Source organism: Candida dubliniensis, chromosome 1 (assembly GCF_000026945.1).
Source record: "Candida dubliniensis CD36 chromosome 1, complete sequence".
Classification (NCBI taxonomy): Eukaryota; Fungi; Ascomycota; class Pichiomycetes; order Serinales; family Debaryomycetaceae; genus Candida; species Candida dubliniensis.
Genome location: NC_012860.1, coordinates 1,048,668 through 1,065,901, shown reverse-complemented (window position 1 = coordinate 1,065,901; position 17,234 = coordinate 1,048,668). Strand labels below are relative to the sequence as shown.

Here is a 17,234-nt window from a genome sequence, read left to right as displayed (position 1 = left end):
TCGCTATACATTTATATTTGAATTCTTATTGGTTTATTTTTTTTTTTTTTAGTTTAGTCTTCTGAATCAAGTGAATAATGGTGTTTCAATCATTTATACGGTTTGCCAAGTATTCATTATCATCATCATCATGCAGATCAGAAGTTAGACATCACTTTTTCCGAAGTTCTTATCCTTATTTGAATCGACATCATTTCTTCAAGAACCTGATATCTAATTACAATAAAAATTTTTACAAGTCCAAATGGTGGTTCAGGTCACAAAGAAACACTTCTAATAGATCAAAATCGTTTTTAACGATATCAGATGGACATTATGGGTTATATTATTCCATGTATAATCATGATTCCGAAAGACAACAACAACAAAAGGATCACGAGAAATACATCAAGCATATGATTTTAAAACAACTAGAAACCAGTGATAGAATATTGGGCCATAAGAGCTTAAATTCTGAGATCTTTTTCGCTAGAAATCATCCCCACTACAACCACCACCACCGCAGCCATCATATTGCCAACTGCTTTATGGGCAGATATAACAGAAGACAGAATTCCGACAATAATGGACGAAACCATTACCATAGAAGACGCTGTCCACATCATCATGGTTTCCATATGAAATTGCTTTTGATTGGATTCACTGCCAAATTTTTGATTTCCAAAGCTATGGTCGACACCCAAATCAACCTTGATGGTATCAAGAAATTTTCATCTAAATTATTTTCTTCCTTTGCATATAAACCCTTCAATTATTCGTTTGCTTCGTTTATCAGATTGGCAACAGTTGCCAAAAATGGTGCAATCTCCAATCAAAAAGAACAAGAACTTGCTACTATAGTTAGCCCACAATTATCCAATGTTTTCACAACTGGTATTGTTAAAAGGACATTTGCAACACTTGCCCATCAGCAACAACAACAACAGCAACAAAAAAGCAACGAGATTAAGACTGTTGCTGAACAACAAAAACAATCACAACCACCATCACAAGAAAATATAACTGTTGATACTTTTGAACAAGACTTTTTAGCTTCCAAAGTGTCGAAAATAGTATCTGTATTTGATACTTATTCTAGTCCTGACGATTTAAATATTATATATCCATTGTATCAGGCTGTGAAACGAAACGATTTGAAATTGCCTTCAATTGACGTATACAATATTGTACTCAAATCTATCTTACACAGAAGTTTGAATAGTGAGTTAACTTTAGACTCTATAGAAGGAAAATTAACTGTGTTGTTGACAGTTTATCAAGATATTCTTGCTGCTGGTATTAAGCCCAACAAAGAGACTTACAATATAGTAGTAACTGCATTATTAAATGGTAGTTTACAATGCTTAGATATACCAACAGATAATATTTTACAATACAATGAAGTCCATGGAAAATCTCAAGAATTTGCCCAGATTTGTCTTGAATTGTTCACATCAATTTCTAATCAATTAGATTTACAAGCGTTGTTACCCGATTTGCTCAGATTATTATACAATTATCCTCAATTGATTACACCACAAATTATTGAACCATTTGTTAATCTGATTCAAGTTGCAAGAGTTTCCGATAAAGACTATTATTTATTGATACTCGAATTATCCAAGTATTTTACACAATTTGGATTATTAGATAAAGAACAGACATATCAAGTGATTGAATCTGCTTACACTAAATATAAACTGTTTGGTAAAGTTAATCCATTTATTGCTTATAAGAAAGTCATTGCTTCTTTGGTGAATAATGATTTTATTACGGAAGCTAGTCAATTATTAGATGATGTTTTACTTGATTATAAAGAATCATTACAATTCAAATATAGACCATCCAAACACCAAATCAGTAATTTGATTGGTAGTTTCCTCAAAGCATTTATTATGAAAACCAACGATTTAGCCAAAGGTTATGAATTATTAGTCAAATTCAATTCTGTTGCCTATTTGCCGGATTTCCCCGTTAGGTTCTATAATTACATGATTACAAAATTGGCTGAAAATGGCATGCATGATGAAATGTGGTCAGTGTATAATCGTGTTATGGTAAGGACTGATTATCAAAATACTTCAACTATGGAAATGGTGAAACACAATGGTAAGGCATGTCGTGATGTGTTGCTTTCACAAAGTCTTGATGAAAGTGATCACGAACATGCATTCCAATTGATTAAAGAAATTTTGGTAAAGGAACATTTGATTGCTGATTTGGACACATTGAATAAAACTTTCCATTATTTATATAATGCTGTACTTCATAATACTACTGATGAAGAATATTTCAATCAATATTATTTTGGTTTATTATGGCAAGTTATGGAAACTCAAGCTAAACATTATAAGACTTCTACTGATATAAATGATTTCATATCTCATTTTGTTCAATTTCTTACAGTCAAAGTTCCTGAAATATTGGCAAATGATGAACGTGCTGTTCTTGCTGTTATCAAATACAATGTTAATTTATTGCTCAATAGTCCATTTATCAACCGAGCAGTTGAATCATTTAATTTACAAACTGATAATATTTATGGATTGACATTAGTGGTACGTGAGTTAATGAAATTCGACGACAGATTCCCCATCGAACTGCAAGAATTATACATGAGAATTGTTGAATTTGAAACTCTTGTTATTGACGAATTTGAAGATTCAGAAAATTCATACATTGAATTAACCCCAGAGATGACACAATTTTTACAAGATATCAAAATGGATAGGGATCATAGATTAGCACAATTGCAAATTTCAAACCGAGACCAAGACCACGACCACGTTTTATCAAATAGTAAGGATTTGTTATCCACATTTGAATCAGATATTCAACCGGACTTAACATGTGATATCGATTTAAGCTATTTATTGAATCTAAATTTTGACAAAGGATTACCGAGATTTTTAGAGTTGTACAATAAAAACCATAAATTCAATTTTGCAACTTGGAATATAATTATTAATTTTGAATTTTTAGATAATTTTAATTCTCAATTTGAAATACAAGAATTTTTGCAACGTATTTGGATGACAAACTGTGAAGAATCTAAGAAACTTGAATTGTTGAAAAGATTGGTTAAATACAATTTTGAACCAGTCATTAATGGAGTGGGTATATTTGTTAAAGAGAATAAGATTTACAATGATAATGAATTGTTAATAACTTTATTCCAAACATGTTTGAAAATGAAAGATACAATTGATCATGAGATTTTTGCTAATGATTCATTTTTCCAAACAATTTACCAAACTAATCGTAATACTGAATGGATTATTGCATACTTGAATTATTTAGTCAGTGTTAAACAACATGAAAAGGTTGCATCTATAATTGATTCTATGGAAGGAAATTTACCTGCACCTTTGGGCCATTTATTATTAGAAGCAGATTTAAATTTTGATTTAAATAAGTTTCAAACAAACTTCAAAGAATTGAATATCACTCCTTCTAATAAAGTACATGAGTTATGTTTGAGATATGATTTAAAATCTGGAGATTTATCTGCCAGACAAATTATAAACAAATATTCTAAATTCGCTGATAAAGGTTCAATTACTTTACAAGAATTGGTATCTTTTTGTCATGTATTGTGTTCTTTACAATCATCAGAATCTATAAAGCCGTATAGAACTGGTAATTTTGAATCAACTTACATTTTAGCAACTTCATTGTTAACAGCACGGAAATTTGATGAAATGGTCACAATCATCGAATCCAATGAAACCAAAATTGACACCCAAAAATTATTTGGTCAAATGATTTCCGTTTTAATTGAGTTGTTGCCCTATCACAATAATCAAACACAATTGATGAATAAGTTTATTGATACAATTAAATTGTGTAAAATTTTACGATTGGGATCTGTTTCAATGGAGAATTTTATGAAAATCATTAGATTTTTAACCGAGATCAAATCAGATCTTTTAACGGTTATATTAAATCGTTTTATAAATGATGGAGAATTTGCTGATGTTGTTACTTTTTATTTTATTGAAGTTGATCTTTTCCAATATAAATCGAAATTAACAGTATTGAAAGAATTATATTATAGTATGAGGAAATTGGGGAATGAGTTTAATGTTTCTATGATTAATGAATTTTGTCACGCTAATGGGATTAGATTTTTCTAATCACCACCACCACCCACTACCCACGAGTTCCACAATTAGTTCCCATGTTTATTTATTTATTTGTTTGTTTGTTTACTTTTTTTTTCTTTTTAATTTTACAATTGGTGACTATCTATTGTTACTAATTCACGAAGGATACATGATGATATTTTATTGGTTTTATTTTTAGTTATCAGGATAAAGGGCATGTTTGTATAGCAATTATAATTTTGTATGGTTGTTATTATTATTAGTAATAAATTAATATATTCGATAGAAACGATATTTCATTGTAAAAGAATGTATTTATTTTCCCTTTTCTTTTAATTCTATCAACTTTTTTGGATTAGCATGAATGCTATTCTGTCAATTATCAAAACAATTGTTATCATTCTTTTGTCTCTTTGACTAAAATTTAGTCCAGTTGCATTGCATTGCATTAGACCAGTTCTTTTTGCTCTTACAAAATTCGTAGGCGCGATTCTCACTTTCAAAATACATATGGAGAGAAGGAAATCCCCAAATTGTGGAGAATTTTTTAGGTTGACGTAGGAGATGACGTGGAATTGATGGTATCATAACCACTTAAGACTAAAATTAAAAAAGCAAAAATAGAACCGTAGAATATGTACCCAAATTTGACACGAATTTTTAGTAATTCTTATCAATAATGCAATTATATTATTGGTAGCAAAAACTTTTAGTTATGGTTGCAACATTTCTTAATAATTATACACACCACGAGAAACTCCCTAATTCCACAATTCCACAGTTTTTTTGTATTGTTAAAATTCTGTTTTGAGCGTTTGTCATTCTTCTAAATACAGATGGTTGCATTTTGTTTTTAGTCGGAAAGAATATTGAATCTTTCGTCGGTGTTAACGAAAGAGTCAAACTAAATCCTGTAAAGTTTAGTTGAAATTAGATAACTCCCTCGCAATGATGAAAAAAATACTTCAACACGATTGGTTCACCAATATACTGTTATCATCCAATCATCGCTATCGCAATTCTAATTAGAATTGCTATCAATCCAAATCAATAAAAGATAAAGTAATTTTTTCCCCATATTCTTGGCGTGAATCTGGAAATCAGAGATAACAACAACTATAGAGAGAAACTATTAATTTCTCGAATTCATAAAACTATAGACCAAATAAAACCCAAAAAGAAAAAGGACAATACTAATTTACCTTCCAAGTAATTATTGAAAGTATAAAAATATGTTCCAATGAGCCTTGGTAGTAGAAGTTTAATTTCGAATAAACTTTACAATGAAAAATGTATCGAAAATATACCGAAAAAAATAAAGCGACAAAAAAAAAAGCCACCCAACAACTTTTGAAATTCAAGGCGGACCATCAAATCCACAGTCCAAATAAGTCTTTAAAACTTATATTCTATTCGTCAATGTCTATGTAAATATAAGCTTTAATGTTTTATAGTTGCGTTGCTGTTTCAGTTTCTTCTTATTCCAGTTTTCTAATGTCTTTGTTCTACCATCACATTGATCTTGTTTCAGAGTTTTATTCGTTGACGAACACTTGAAAATGAGAACAATAAGCTAAATAAGTTTACTAGGAACAATTACCCATAATACAAATTGTTGAAGAGATACTGATAAACAAAATAACTCAACACGTGAAATGTAGTCAGAATTTCATTCAAGTTTAAAAGGTAGGCGCCCTCTCCCCAAGGCTTAACTTCATTAACTCTAATTCATCCAATGTTCAAGGCGCTAACGGAAATCTTGAAAAGTGGAAATTGCGAAAAAAAAAAAAAAAAAAATAACGAAAGCAGGGACGCAAACAAGAATACAATACTAATTGTCGGCTAAGGTAATAAACTAGTTTACAAGGAACAAAGTACTAGTAAAATTTGATTTTTGTACCACAGGAAACATTGACTACTTTTGTGCAACTGGTGGCTCATAATTGTCAATATTGATAAGATTCCCAGTTTTGTGGTGATAACACGATCATTAATTATATAAGAATATGAGGTTGATGTATTGTTCCCAATTAATCGACAATAAATATATGACATTATTATTTTCGTGATTTTGCTGATTTATTTATCTATCTATCTCATTTGTTTATTTATTTACGTTTGTGGGATATTATTACCGAAGAAATTGCCTGATAAATTGGGCAATTGAAACAAGCTTGACGGGCCCTCCTGTAAAAGGTACCAAAACTCATTTTCTTGGGACCTACATCGGTGCCTTTGTCTTGTGACCCCCTTAAACATTGGTAGGATTTGTGGACTGAAAATCCCAAGGCTCGAAATACCAGTTTTTCTTGGTGTAAGGGTAATCTTGTTATATGCTTAACCTTATTTGGCTAATCATTATCCCCTTCAATTTTGTCGGTGAATATAGTAATTTTCAGAACACAAAGCTTGCCTCTAATAGTACGTGGTAGAGTTGTTCGATTGCTACTACGATCTTCTTTAGAATAAAATCACTCTTAGTGGTTATTATTGTTCAAATAATAAATTACTAGGTGAATTTTAAGATTTACACTCTTCTTAATTGTTCTTCATTATTAGTCGCGATTATGAATTTAAAAAAATCATTGTTGGTGAAGCTGTTTATTGAAAATTTCAAAGATAACTAAACCAACACAATAGACGTAAAGTTCATCGCTTTATTTCACCTAATTTAGCTCAATGAATATCACAATGATGCTCAACAGGTAAATTAAATTAATATGAAAATGTGTGTACACACCAAAAAAAAAAGCAACAACAACAACAACAAAAAACAAAAAACAACTTTGTATTAAACCACAACAATTACCATTACCAATACCCACCCAGTTAATCCACATACACACGTGAGTAGCGTATATTTTGCAAGACTAAATGGTTAGACAAATGAAATAGTAGATAGAAACCCATATATTTACTATTTTTGTTTGCACGTGCAACACAATACAGTATCGTTTGTTGAAAGCATCAAATAGAAATAAAAAGAACCATATACAATGCGCCCTTGTTATTGGTCTACTGCAGATCAAACAATCAAAAGCTTGACGCCACCAAAATAGAACGCTATTATTATACAGGCGTGACTGATCATATTGACATTAACGTGGAAAATCAAAACAAGATAGATTTACAAAGTCATAGTACCCATCCCCCCATAGACACAATACTGGATTGTAAATAGCTTTATTGCACAACCAGGCAAGCACTTTTAATAGATGAAATGATGAATTCGAATTGGTGTATTACTATCCAATTGCAGCTTAGACAACCTGAAATTGTAGTAACCCTATGCTGATTTGAATTAAGCCAACAATTTTAAAAATAAGTTCAATAATTCAATATATGTTGTATTTTTATTGTTCTTATTATTTTTGGCGTCATACGTGGCGGCTGTTTGATAGAAGCTTCTTATACGTGATGATACAGAAACAGGAAATTTATTTTCAAAACAGTAATACTTTAACTGTTTCCTTGCTCTACATATCACTAACTTCATCAACTGCTGATAAGGAAATGAAAACAAATAAACACGATCAAATAAAATAGTGTTGCTAAATGGACTTGGAAATAAGAATAAAAAGAATAACCTAAGATCATACAATTGGATTCTATCAAAGTATATTCCAACTATTTGGCAGTAGGTTTAGTCTCTTAACTCCACTACTAGTGCTATCAACTTTGTGTCTTCTTTTCACTGTGCTTGACGGTAAAAAAGTTTAGTTTTTAGTTTTTAGTTTTTGTGGGTCTTTGTGTTCACTTTTGTCTTTGTTTTTTTTTTGCAATATTAATGAAAAAAATATAGGGAACAAAACTATGGCAGCCACCATTATACTGTGATGGACGCCCAATAGACAATAGGATTTAATATACCACATTTTTAACAATGATGATTGTGAAAATAAGAGAAAGGTATTGGAATATCTATTTCCATTTGTTTTTTTTTTTTTTTTGTTTCTTTCTGTTTTTTCAACAATTTGAAGATGGACAAGTATTAAAATTTCAAATATAAATATCACCTATAATCTTCCATGAACTTGAATATTTTTTTTTTCACGATTCTTATCATCAACAAACAAAAGAGGAATAATCACATTCTACTTTAACTAACATCCCATTCGCTTTCAACTATTAGTATCAACTCGACACAATGAAATTCACTCAAGTCTTCACCTTAGGATTATTTGCTTTATCCACTCAAGCCACTGTTATCCCACAAGAATCAACCACCGAAGTCGACAAAAGACTCGATGCTGATGTAGCTGCTCAACTTGCTCTCAACATTTTGAATCTTATTCAACTTGGTATTGGTGCTGATGTGAATGTCACCGCCAAGAGAGACGAATTTGTTGTTGAAGAATCAAAGAGACTCGATGCCGATATCGCTGCTCAACTTGCTGCCAATATTTTGAACCTTGCCCAACTTGGTGTTGGTGCTGATGTAAGTGCCTCTGCTAAAAGAGACACTGCTGCTGCCGATATTGCTGCTAACATTTTGAATCTTATCCAAGCTAGTGTTGGTGCTGATGCCAAAGTTGACCTTAAAAGACTCGATGCCGATATCGCTGCTCAACTTGCTGCTAATATCTTGAACCTTGTCCAACTTGGTATTGGTGCTGATGTAAATGTTGCTGCTAAGAGAGCAGACGCCACTGCTGCTGCCGATATTGCTGCTAATATTTTAAACCTTATCCAAGCTAGTATTGGTGCTGATGCTAAAGTTGACCTTAAAAGACTCGATGCCGATGTTGCTGCTCAACTTGCTGCCAATATCTTGAACCTCATTCAACTTGGTATTGGTGCTGACGTAAATGTTGCTGCTAAGAGAGCAGACGCCACTGCTGCTGCCGATATTGCTGCTAATATTTTAAATCTTATCCAAGCCAGTATTGGTGCTGATGCTAAAGTTGACCTTAAAAGACTTGATGCTGATATTGCTGCCCAACTTGCTGCCAACATTTTAAACCTTGTCCAACTTGGTATTGGTGCTGATGTAAGTGCCTCCGCTAAAAGAGACACTGTTGCTGCTGACATTGGTGCTAATGTCTTAGACCTTGTACAAGCCGAAGTTGGTGCTCAAGCCACTATTGACTTGTAATTGGACTGATTAGTTTCTACTTTTTCCAGTCCCCCCCTTTTTGTTATTTGCTTAAGTTAATTTAACCCAGTCCATATCTATCTAGAGGATAGACGGATTTAATCTTGAGAAATAATAATTTTATTTTAGGTTTAATTTTCGATTTCTATTAGAGAAACTGGCTAGCAAAACTTTATGGTTTTATTGGCAACCAGTTATTTTGTTTTGATTTTAATTATTGATATATTTTTAAATACCCGTATTTATGCCTTCTTCATAACTTTTCTATTTTGGATAGCGATCTTAATAAATAAATTCTCTTTATAACACTGCTAGTACAAACTTCAAATATGATAATTACTGGTAAGTAAATCTATTTCTGGCGACAAAGTATGTACACGTGAATTGATGTAAGTTTGGCCACTTGTTTTTAATATAGTAAAACTGGTAATGAAAAGTGCCTTTTATAACCGACAAGCACCAGCAATAAAATGGAGTTCAAACTGATTTTATATAAACGAATTATCATAATTCAAAAAAACCAATTCAATAATGTATAAGTGAATTGCTTTTGAATGAATTATGAATGTAACTTTAACGATCCAAGATATGTAAGTAATAAAAATTGATTGCAAAATTTTGTCATCCCTGGATTTGTAAGATCGACACGACGATTTCATAATACTGAGAAGATTGTCGACACAAAAGCTAAATGATTATCATTATTGTTCTTGTTTGTTGCAACGTATACAAGTTCCTCTTTACATGTGGAGAAGAAAAAAAAGAAAAACAAAACAATAATAGATTGTATTTGTCTATCATATTTCAAGCATCTTTTTATTAATTCATTTCTCAACTCCCTTTGCATCTTCTTTATCTTGACATATACATATACAAACAGAAAAACCAAGAGTAATGAAGTCAACATTTGTTTCTATAGTTGATTTCCCCGATGAACTTTTAGAGAAAATTGTTAACTCATTGAATCAAAAAGATCTTATACAATTAGCATTGACCCACCCACGTTTTTCCAAAATTTGTCAAGACTCATTATTACGGCGTATATACATTTACAATGATGATAAGTATTTCAAATTCACCAAAAAGGCAACCTACATTCAAGAATGCATGCACATGACCATAGTAGGATTATCCAATTTCCTCAAATTATTGACATCACCAAATTTCCAACCATCTTTGATTAAAGAGATTATTATCGCCAACGATGATAATGCATACCTCCAATATTTTGAGTTGATGGAAAGACAACAATTACCAGTCAAATACGATCGAATAAAAGATATCGACATTCGAAATTGGTTAGGAGACAACAAATTAAGCCGGAAAACTAAATTGGCAATAGAATTAGCAGAATTGAAAAGGAGATCACAATTTGTTGCCACGATCAATCAGAATAAAACAAATTATTATGATTCTAATGATCAATTCATTGTAATTATCGCGATCATTTTTATCTTTGTGGGTGTTTTGTTTTTTATTGCCTTGTGGGGTAATAAATGGGATCTTCAAATGGTGAATTCACTCTTGAATGGTTCAAATCCCTTTGGAATACTGAAAATTGATAATACAAAGAAGCTATTTACTAGTCTACTTTGGGATTCATGAATATGTGTTCAGTGTTGTTTCACACAGCCTCAAACAGAAATAGAATAACCTGTCTTTAATTAGATTTTTGTGCTCTCACTTAACTTGCTCTCCGACCCAACAATTTATTAGAGCCGACCTCAGAATATATAAGGTGGTGCGGAACTTTATTTGTCCAAATCAAATCAAGGCCACAACATTCAAATGAACGTTGACATATAGATTCTTTATTTAATAGAAACAATTTCTTCCTTCTTCTTTGTTAGATCTCAATTCAACACACACACACACACACACACACACGCACAATGTCGACAAAATCAGCAAATTCTACAGCCGTCAATTCATTTAATGCAAACCACTCCAACTATGACGTTTTTAGACCTTCATTCACGCCGGTTTTAGTTAACCCATTTTTAACCCATCTTGGGCTAGCTACCAAAAACCCAGATGGTACCTTTACGTTTGACACTTCTAAGTACGTTCTTGAAATTGCTGCTGGTACTGGAAAATTCACCCGAAACTTGGTAAATAATGGTTGGACGGATAACTTGGCGGTATTGGAACCAAGTAAAGGAATGTTGGAGACATTTAATAAAAATTTCCCTCAAATTAAAAATCAAATTCTTGGATCATCATACAAGATTCCCCTTGAAGATAATTCAGTGGATGCTGTCATAATTGCTCAAGGCTTCCATTGGTTTGCTGATTTGGATAGTTTGAAAGAAATACATAGAGTGTTAAAACCACAAGGGAAATTAGGATTGATTTGGAATTTTGATTATGCTAGTCCAAGTCAAGATTCAAGTGTTGCTGATTCTGAATACTACAATTCCGGAACCAAATACTATAACACTTTAAATTTTGATGTCGATACTAATGAAAAAGTGTTTGAACAATATTTTGATAATCAACAATGGAACAAAGTTGCAACACAATTTATTTATGGTTTTGATGTTAATGTGCCACAATATCGACACGGGAAATGGAGAGAAGTTTTAAAGGATAATCCATATTTCAAATCTAAAGAAACAAATTTGTTTGCATTGTACGATCTGATTGTTGCCAAGAATGATGCTTGGAAATATTGGGAGACAAGATCTTATATCACTGAAAAATCGGATAATGAAAAGCAAAAAATTAGACAAAAATTTAATGAGTTGGTGGAACAGAACCTTGAAGACTCAAGCTATTCTGATAAAGATAAACAATTGATAATTAAACCAATGGCAACTCATGCCGTTGTATTACAAAAAACCCCTTAAAGGTCTATATATTCATACATATTTAATACATAAAATCCAATAGCATTGTGGATATAGTGAAAACTCAGAACAGTACATATAAATAACTCTATAAATTGACCGTGCCTGGTATGTTTTTATATTACCTGTTTCAAATTCTCAACTCTCCTGTTGTTGTTTATCTGGATCAGTTCCAGATTTATCAGTTTCTAATTTAACTTTTGGCATCATTTTGGATCCACCAGTATGCCATATTTTACTTAAATAATCAAATAATTCGTTCGATTTGGAATCAAATTCAACAAGTGTCCCAGTGTCAAACTCTCTTTCAGATGAATAACTAGTTATTTTGTCATAAGCACAATAATAATAACCAGAACAGATCCCATTTTTGACCCACCCCTTTTGAGGTCCCCATTCACTAATAAAATCATATGGTTCTTGACCTTCAGGTAATTTATCGTTGATTTCGTCAATATCCTTTTTACGTGATTTCCAGGATTTGCGAAATTCCATTTCAGGGTTGGTGTCAGGGGGGCTTCCTGGTTCTCGATGATTAGGTAAATCTGGTGGGATAAGTCCTGCTCTAATCTTTATTGGTGAACTATAAAGCTTAACCAAATCCCTGAGTTCAAATGTCGAAAATGGGAATTTACCTTTATCTCTGAAATACCCATTCTTTTTGCAATAACTAAACCCAGAATTTATCCACAACAACTTCCCATTTTCATCAATATGACCAGGATGCGTCGAACATACTTCATTGCTTTCAGAATTAGGGTAATACTTGTGCTTTTGTTCAGTAGCTTTTTCACCAACAGATGCTGCTGCATAATGATTAAATTCATAATTCTCATCTCCTGCCATTGACAAACCCAACCAATACATTTCTTTGTCGCCCCAAATTGAAGACTGCACTGGCTCAGTCCAAAGCGCTAATGGGAACATCATTAAAAGTCCTAAGAAATGTTGCATCTTATTGTAGGCAACAACTCCAGCTTCCTGATAATGTCTCCAGCCGGTCATATATTTATTATCGAAAGTTTTCTCACCAACTCTAGGAATATCAAAGAAAGTGTCAATAGATTTTTCGTTACTTGGAAATAAAGTACTAAAGAAATTTGTCTCTATGAAATCATTGAAATCTCGTAATGACCGGTCTTGGAAAAAATAAGTCCCCGACAATTTATAGTATTTCGAATCAAAAAATTCCTGTGGGTTCACTGTAGGTACAACATCTGCATCAAACAAAATCACTTCTTCAAAGGAAGAATAAAGCATTGCCAAAATCTTGTTAGAATAACCTGGGAACGAAAATCTATAGGGTCGTGAAACACAACCGACAATGTTGACAAAAGTCAAATCTTGAACTGGGAACTCAGAACCATAATTCTTATAGTTTTCTAATAAATTCAATTCGGGCATAAATTTAGCGCCATCTCGAATTATTTCCGGATCAAATAATTCTTCAGGAGTTGCAACCGCAGCAAACTCCAAAAGTTCAATGTTTTTCTTGGTAATGTCATTTTTAAATACAATTTGTATAGGTAGTCTATTATTTAATGCTCGGAGTATTTTAATTAATCTCATGGTATCCTTTGCATATCTGGTTGATACAGATATAACTATTCCCCTACCCTTAGAGTTCTTCTGAAGGAATTCAATTGGATTATTACCAAATTCCGTTTTTCTGTCAATAATATTTTTCTGATCATCATAAATTGGCCAGCCAGATTCTTCACTTTCTCCAACTTTTCTAAATTTGGGAGCTTGGTTGGTTATAAATGGGAAAAGTTTCCCCCTATACTCAGTGTAAATAGAATTTAATTCGTCATCCAATTCTCTTCCAAAAAAGCACTTGCCATACAATCTCATCATTGATACGAAATCAGCCATAAATTGCAACACATTTTTTGAACGCTTCACATTCTTCATATACTCATGGGATATGGTTTTATTGTCCAGTCTTGATAATGTGAATTTTTTATCCCTATTATTACCATCCTTTTCAAAACGCTTCCTCAATTCATTAATTCTCTCTTTGAAAAATAACTCCTTACGATCTGAAGATTTATCGTATCGTTCATATTCAGGTTCGAAAGTTTTAAATTCAAAATCTGGATGTGATACTTTCCACTGATTGAAAACTAGTTTGCATTTGTCATTTAATGAAGTCTGCTTGATGGTTTCGTCATCAGAAAACTGTTTGGTAAAATTATCATATCCACTGAATAGATAATTTGTATAATGTATCTCTTTTCTTATCTCCAAACTTGCTTGCTTTAGACTCTCGAGATCAAATTTCTCATCATCATGTAAAAGTTCCCGTATACGTTGTAAATCAATTGACTGTAGTAATAAATATCCTATCAGTATTGTCAATAATGTTATCAATACAAATGATATTTTTTTCAATGTGAACCTCATTTTTCATTGTCTGTTGTTGTTTGTTTTGTTCATCTACAAAGGTGCTGTGCCTGATATTTAACTTTACACTTTTCTGTAATTGCTTGAATGTGAGATTGTATTGTAGTGAGATCAGTAGAATGTTAAGCCGTTGATGATCTTATGAATTCAAAAATATAAGGACTATTTTCAAGAAGAAAGATAAATTGAAGGAAAAAAAAAAAAATTCAACAGGGGCCACATGGTGATCTATATACTACTGGTGGATATCCAGATTTCAGACGTGAAAATTTAAGCCTTGTTTTCGTTTCATTTCATTTTATTTTATTTTTTTTTTTTTTGCCTAATTTATTGTTGCGGAATAATTCAATTGCGGCAACATTTACCTGAAAGAAACAAACATGGAAAGAAAAAGAGAACTCTAGAATAACACCTAAAAACTGGTTAGGAAATATTAAAACAACTTTCAGTAAAGTGAAATAAAGGGGATTCTTAAATATATTGTATGTCTTTATGGATTGGTTGTAAAAACATTTGGCAACGCAGAAGAAAAAGAGAATTTTTCTGCAGGTTCCTTGAGCAAATCTATATAAGCCTTGTTCTGGAATTGCATGCGGTCACAGCTGAAGAGTACACCCACAACAAGACCCCCCCCCCCTTCTATACTCAAAGTCATCCTAGCTAATGGCAAATGTATGTTCATTATACTATACACAAAAACAAGCATGCTACCCCCTTAACGGGCTTTACCATCGGCGGCTTTGATATAAATGATATCCCCATCTTCAACAAAGTAATCCTTACCCTTTTGCATTAATTTACCAGCAGCTCTAACACTGTTTTCATCACCATATTCAATCAAATCTTCATATTTAATGACTTGTGCCAATATAAATGTTCTTTCTAAATCTGTGTGAATAGTACCAGCTGCTTGTGGAGCAGTGTACCATTTTCTAATGGTCCATTCTCTAACTTCGTCTGGACCACCAGTGAAAAAGGAAATCAAGTCCAATTTTTGTCTCATGGCAACAATGATTTTTGGTAAGGCAGATTGAGCACCAATTTCTTTACAATAAGCTTCTCTTTCTTCGTCAGATTCCATGCTAGCCAACTTTTCTTCGAAAGAAACAGAAAGTGGCACAATCAAATCACCTGGGGAATTGGTATCAACCCATTCTTTAATCTTTAACAAGTACTTGTTCTTCTTTCTAATGTAATCTTTTTCGGACAAATTGATCAAGTAGATACATGGCTTGGCAGTCAACAATAACATTTGATTGATGACATCAACTTCTTTAGCAGTCCAAGTTTGGTTAGCAATTCTTTTACCATCTTCTAACATTTGAATAACTTTCTTGACAAATTCGGCTTCTTCTTTCTTTTGTTTAACTTCTAAAGATTGTCCACCTCTTTTAGCAATCTTTTCAACACCTTCCAAATAAGTATTGGCGAAATCAATATCTTTCAATCTCAATTCATCCTTGATGATATCCAAATCAGCTATTGGGTTAACTTCGTCGTTAATATGAATGATATCAGCATCATCGAAACATCTGACCATTTGGAAAATAGAATCGACAGCTCTGATATTGGCTAAGAAATTGTTACCTAAACCTTCACCGGCATGAGCACCTTTAGTTAAACCAGCAATGTCATAAACAGTCAAAAAGGCTGGAACTTCACTTTTTGGTTTATACAATTCACATAATTTATCGAATCTTGGTGATGGGACAATGACCCTGGCTTCTTCAGGATCAATAGTGGCGAATGGATAATTGGCAGGGTTACCTAAAGGAGATCTAGTAATTGCTTGGAAAAAAGTGGATTTACCAACATTGGCTAACCCAACAATACCGGATTTTAAGTTATTACCTGGTCTACCCAATAAAATTGGTTTTTCAACAACTCCTTTCTTTTTTGGTGCCATATTACAATCTATTAATTCAATGTGTTTAAATAGATTTTGAAAGTAATAAGAGAAGATTCCGTGAAAAAAAAAAAAAAAAATTTTTTTTTTTGCTTCCTTCTTTTGCTGCGTATTGTTGTGTGTGTGGTGGTGGTGCATAGGTTGGTTACAAATAAAATTTTCAGTCGAAAGAAAAGCTAACACCTAGGTAATTTGAGCAGACTCACACGAACTCAACAAAGAAAACAGAGAAAGAAAATTTTCATTCATAACCCCAATCATAGAGCAAGTTCAAGATCATACCAGAATTAATAGAGATCCATTATCATTTACAATGTTTAGAAGTATATCCAAAGTAACTTTCAAGAGAGTTTCTCCCATAATAAACACTAGACAACTCACAGTGTCATCAACTAGATTTAATGAAACCACTACAACTACTCCCAAATCAACATGTCCAGCAGGTACTGTGTTGAACTTGAAAGTATTCAAAAAAGGTGATGAACCCGTTGCTAAAGAAGACTCAGAATATCCTGAATGGTTATGGACTATGCTTGATCCAAAAGAGAATTTGAAGGCTATTCAAAATGAAAATTTCCTTAGATGGAGAAGAATCAAATTGAGTAAAGAAAACAATTCAACCATCAAAAATAACAACTTTTTAAGTAAATTATAGAGATGTCAAGTGGTTAGTTGTGAGGAATGGACAAAGATGGGGTTCCTTTTTCCAGTTTTTTATTTCTTGTATATATATACCCAATCTTATATTTATGATTTATTGTTTTTGCCTAAACTTAGAAGTGGCTAGGTAATTCAGATAATATAAAGGGCTCATTTCAATCGTGATTATATAAGACAAGACTAGTTATATACGCAATGTAGAGCAATAGCTAAAGTAAACTCACCTAAAAATA

General features: G+C 32.4%; 7 protein-coding genes across 7 annotated transcripts; 5 read left to right on the top strand and 2 right to left on the bottom strand. All coding sequences in view use genetic code 12, as the record gives it.

Annotated features, from left to right (window-relative positions):
- Positions 1-77: 77 nt before the first annotated feature.
- CD36_04680 (ribonuclease P protein component, mitochondrial precursor, putative) lies at positions 78-4,115 on the top strand (the record flags this gene model as incomplete). Its single annotated transcript, XM_002417092.1, has 1 exon — positions 78-4,115. One exon carries the CDS (start codon positions 78-80, stop codon positions 4,113-4,115), a length of 4,038 nt encoding a protein of 1,345 aa, XP_002417137.1.
- A 4,117-nt stretch (positions 4,116-8,232) lies between these two features.
- CD36_04670 (conserved hypothetical protein) lies at positions 8,233-9,180 on the top strand (the record flags this gene model as incomplete). Its single annotated transcript, XM_002417091.1, has 1 exon — positions 8,233-9,180. The coding sequence occupies one exon, from the start codon at positions 8,233-8,235 to the stop codon at positions 9,178-9,180; it is 948 nt and encodes a 315-aa protein (XP_002417136.1).
- Positions 9,181-10,074: 894 nt separating this feature from the next.
- CD36_04660 (conserved hypothetical protein) lies at positions 10,075-10,785 on the top strand (the record flags this gene model as incomplete). Its single annotated transcript, XM_002417090.1, has 1 exon — positions 10,075-10,785. The coding sequence occupies one exon, from the start codon at positions 10,075-10,077 to the stop codon at positions 10,783-10,785; it is 711 nt and encodes a 236-aa protein (XP_002417135.1).
- A 287-nt stretch (positions 10,786-11,072) lies between these two features.
- Positions 11,073-12,029, top strand: CD36_04650 (conserved hypothetical protein; the record flags this gene model as incomplete). Its single annotated transcript, XM_002417089.1, has 1 exon — positions 11,073-12,029. The coding sequence occupies one exon, from the start codon at positions 11,073-11,075 to the stop codon at positions 12,027-12,029; it is 957 nt and encodes a 318-aa protein (XP_002417134.1).
- A 138-nt stretch (positions 12,030-12,167) lies between these two features.
- On the bottom strand, positions 12,168-14,435 carry CD36_04640 (alpha-1,3-mannosyltransferase, putative; the record flags this gene model as incomplete). Its single annotated transcript, XM_002417088.1, has 1 exon — positions 12,168-14,435. The coding sequence occupies one exon, from the start codon at positions 14,433-14,435 to the stop codon at positions 12,168-12,170; it is 2,268 nt and encodes a 755-aa protein (XP_002417133.1).
- Positions 14,436-15,150: 715 nt separating this feature from the next.
- CD36_04630 (uncharacterized protein) lies at positions 15,151-16,341 on the bottom strand (the record flags this gene model as incomplete). The annotated part of the gene is made up of 1 exon (XM_002417087.1): positions 15,151-16,341. One exon carries the CDS (start codon positions 16,339-16,341, stop codon positions 15,151-15,153), a length of 1,191 nt encoding a protein of 396 aa, XP_002417132.1.
- A 313-nt stretch (positions 16,342-16,654) lies between these two features.
- On the top strand, positions 16,655-16,996 carry CD36_04620 (mitochondrial 54S ribosomal protein YmL37; the record flags this gene model as incomplete). The annotated part of the gene is made up of 1 exon (XM_002417086.1): positions 16,655-16,996. The coding sequence occupies one exon, from the start codon at positions 16,655-16,657 to the stop codon at positions 16,994-16,996; it is 342 nt and encodes a 113-aa protein (XP_002417131.1).
- Positions 16,997-17,234: the final 238 nt, after the last annotated feature.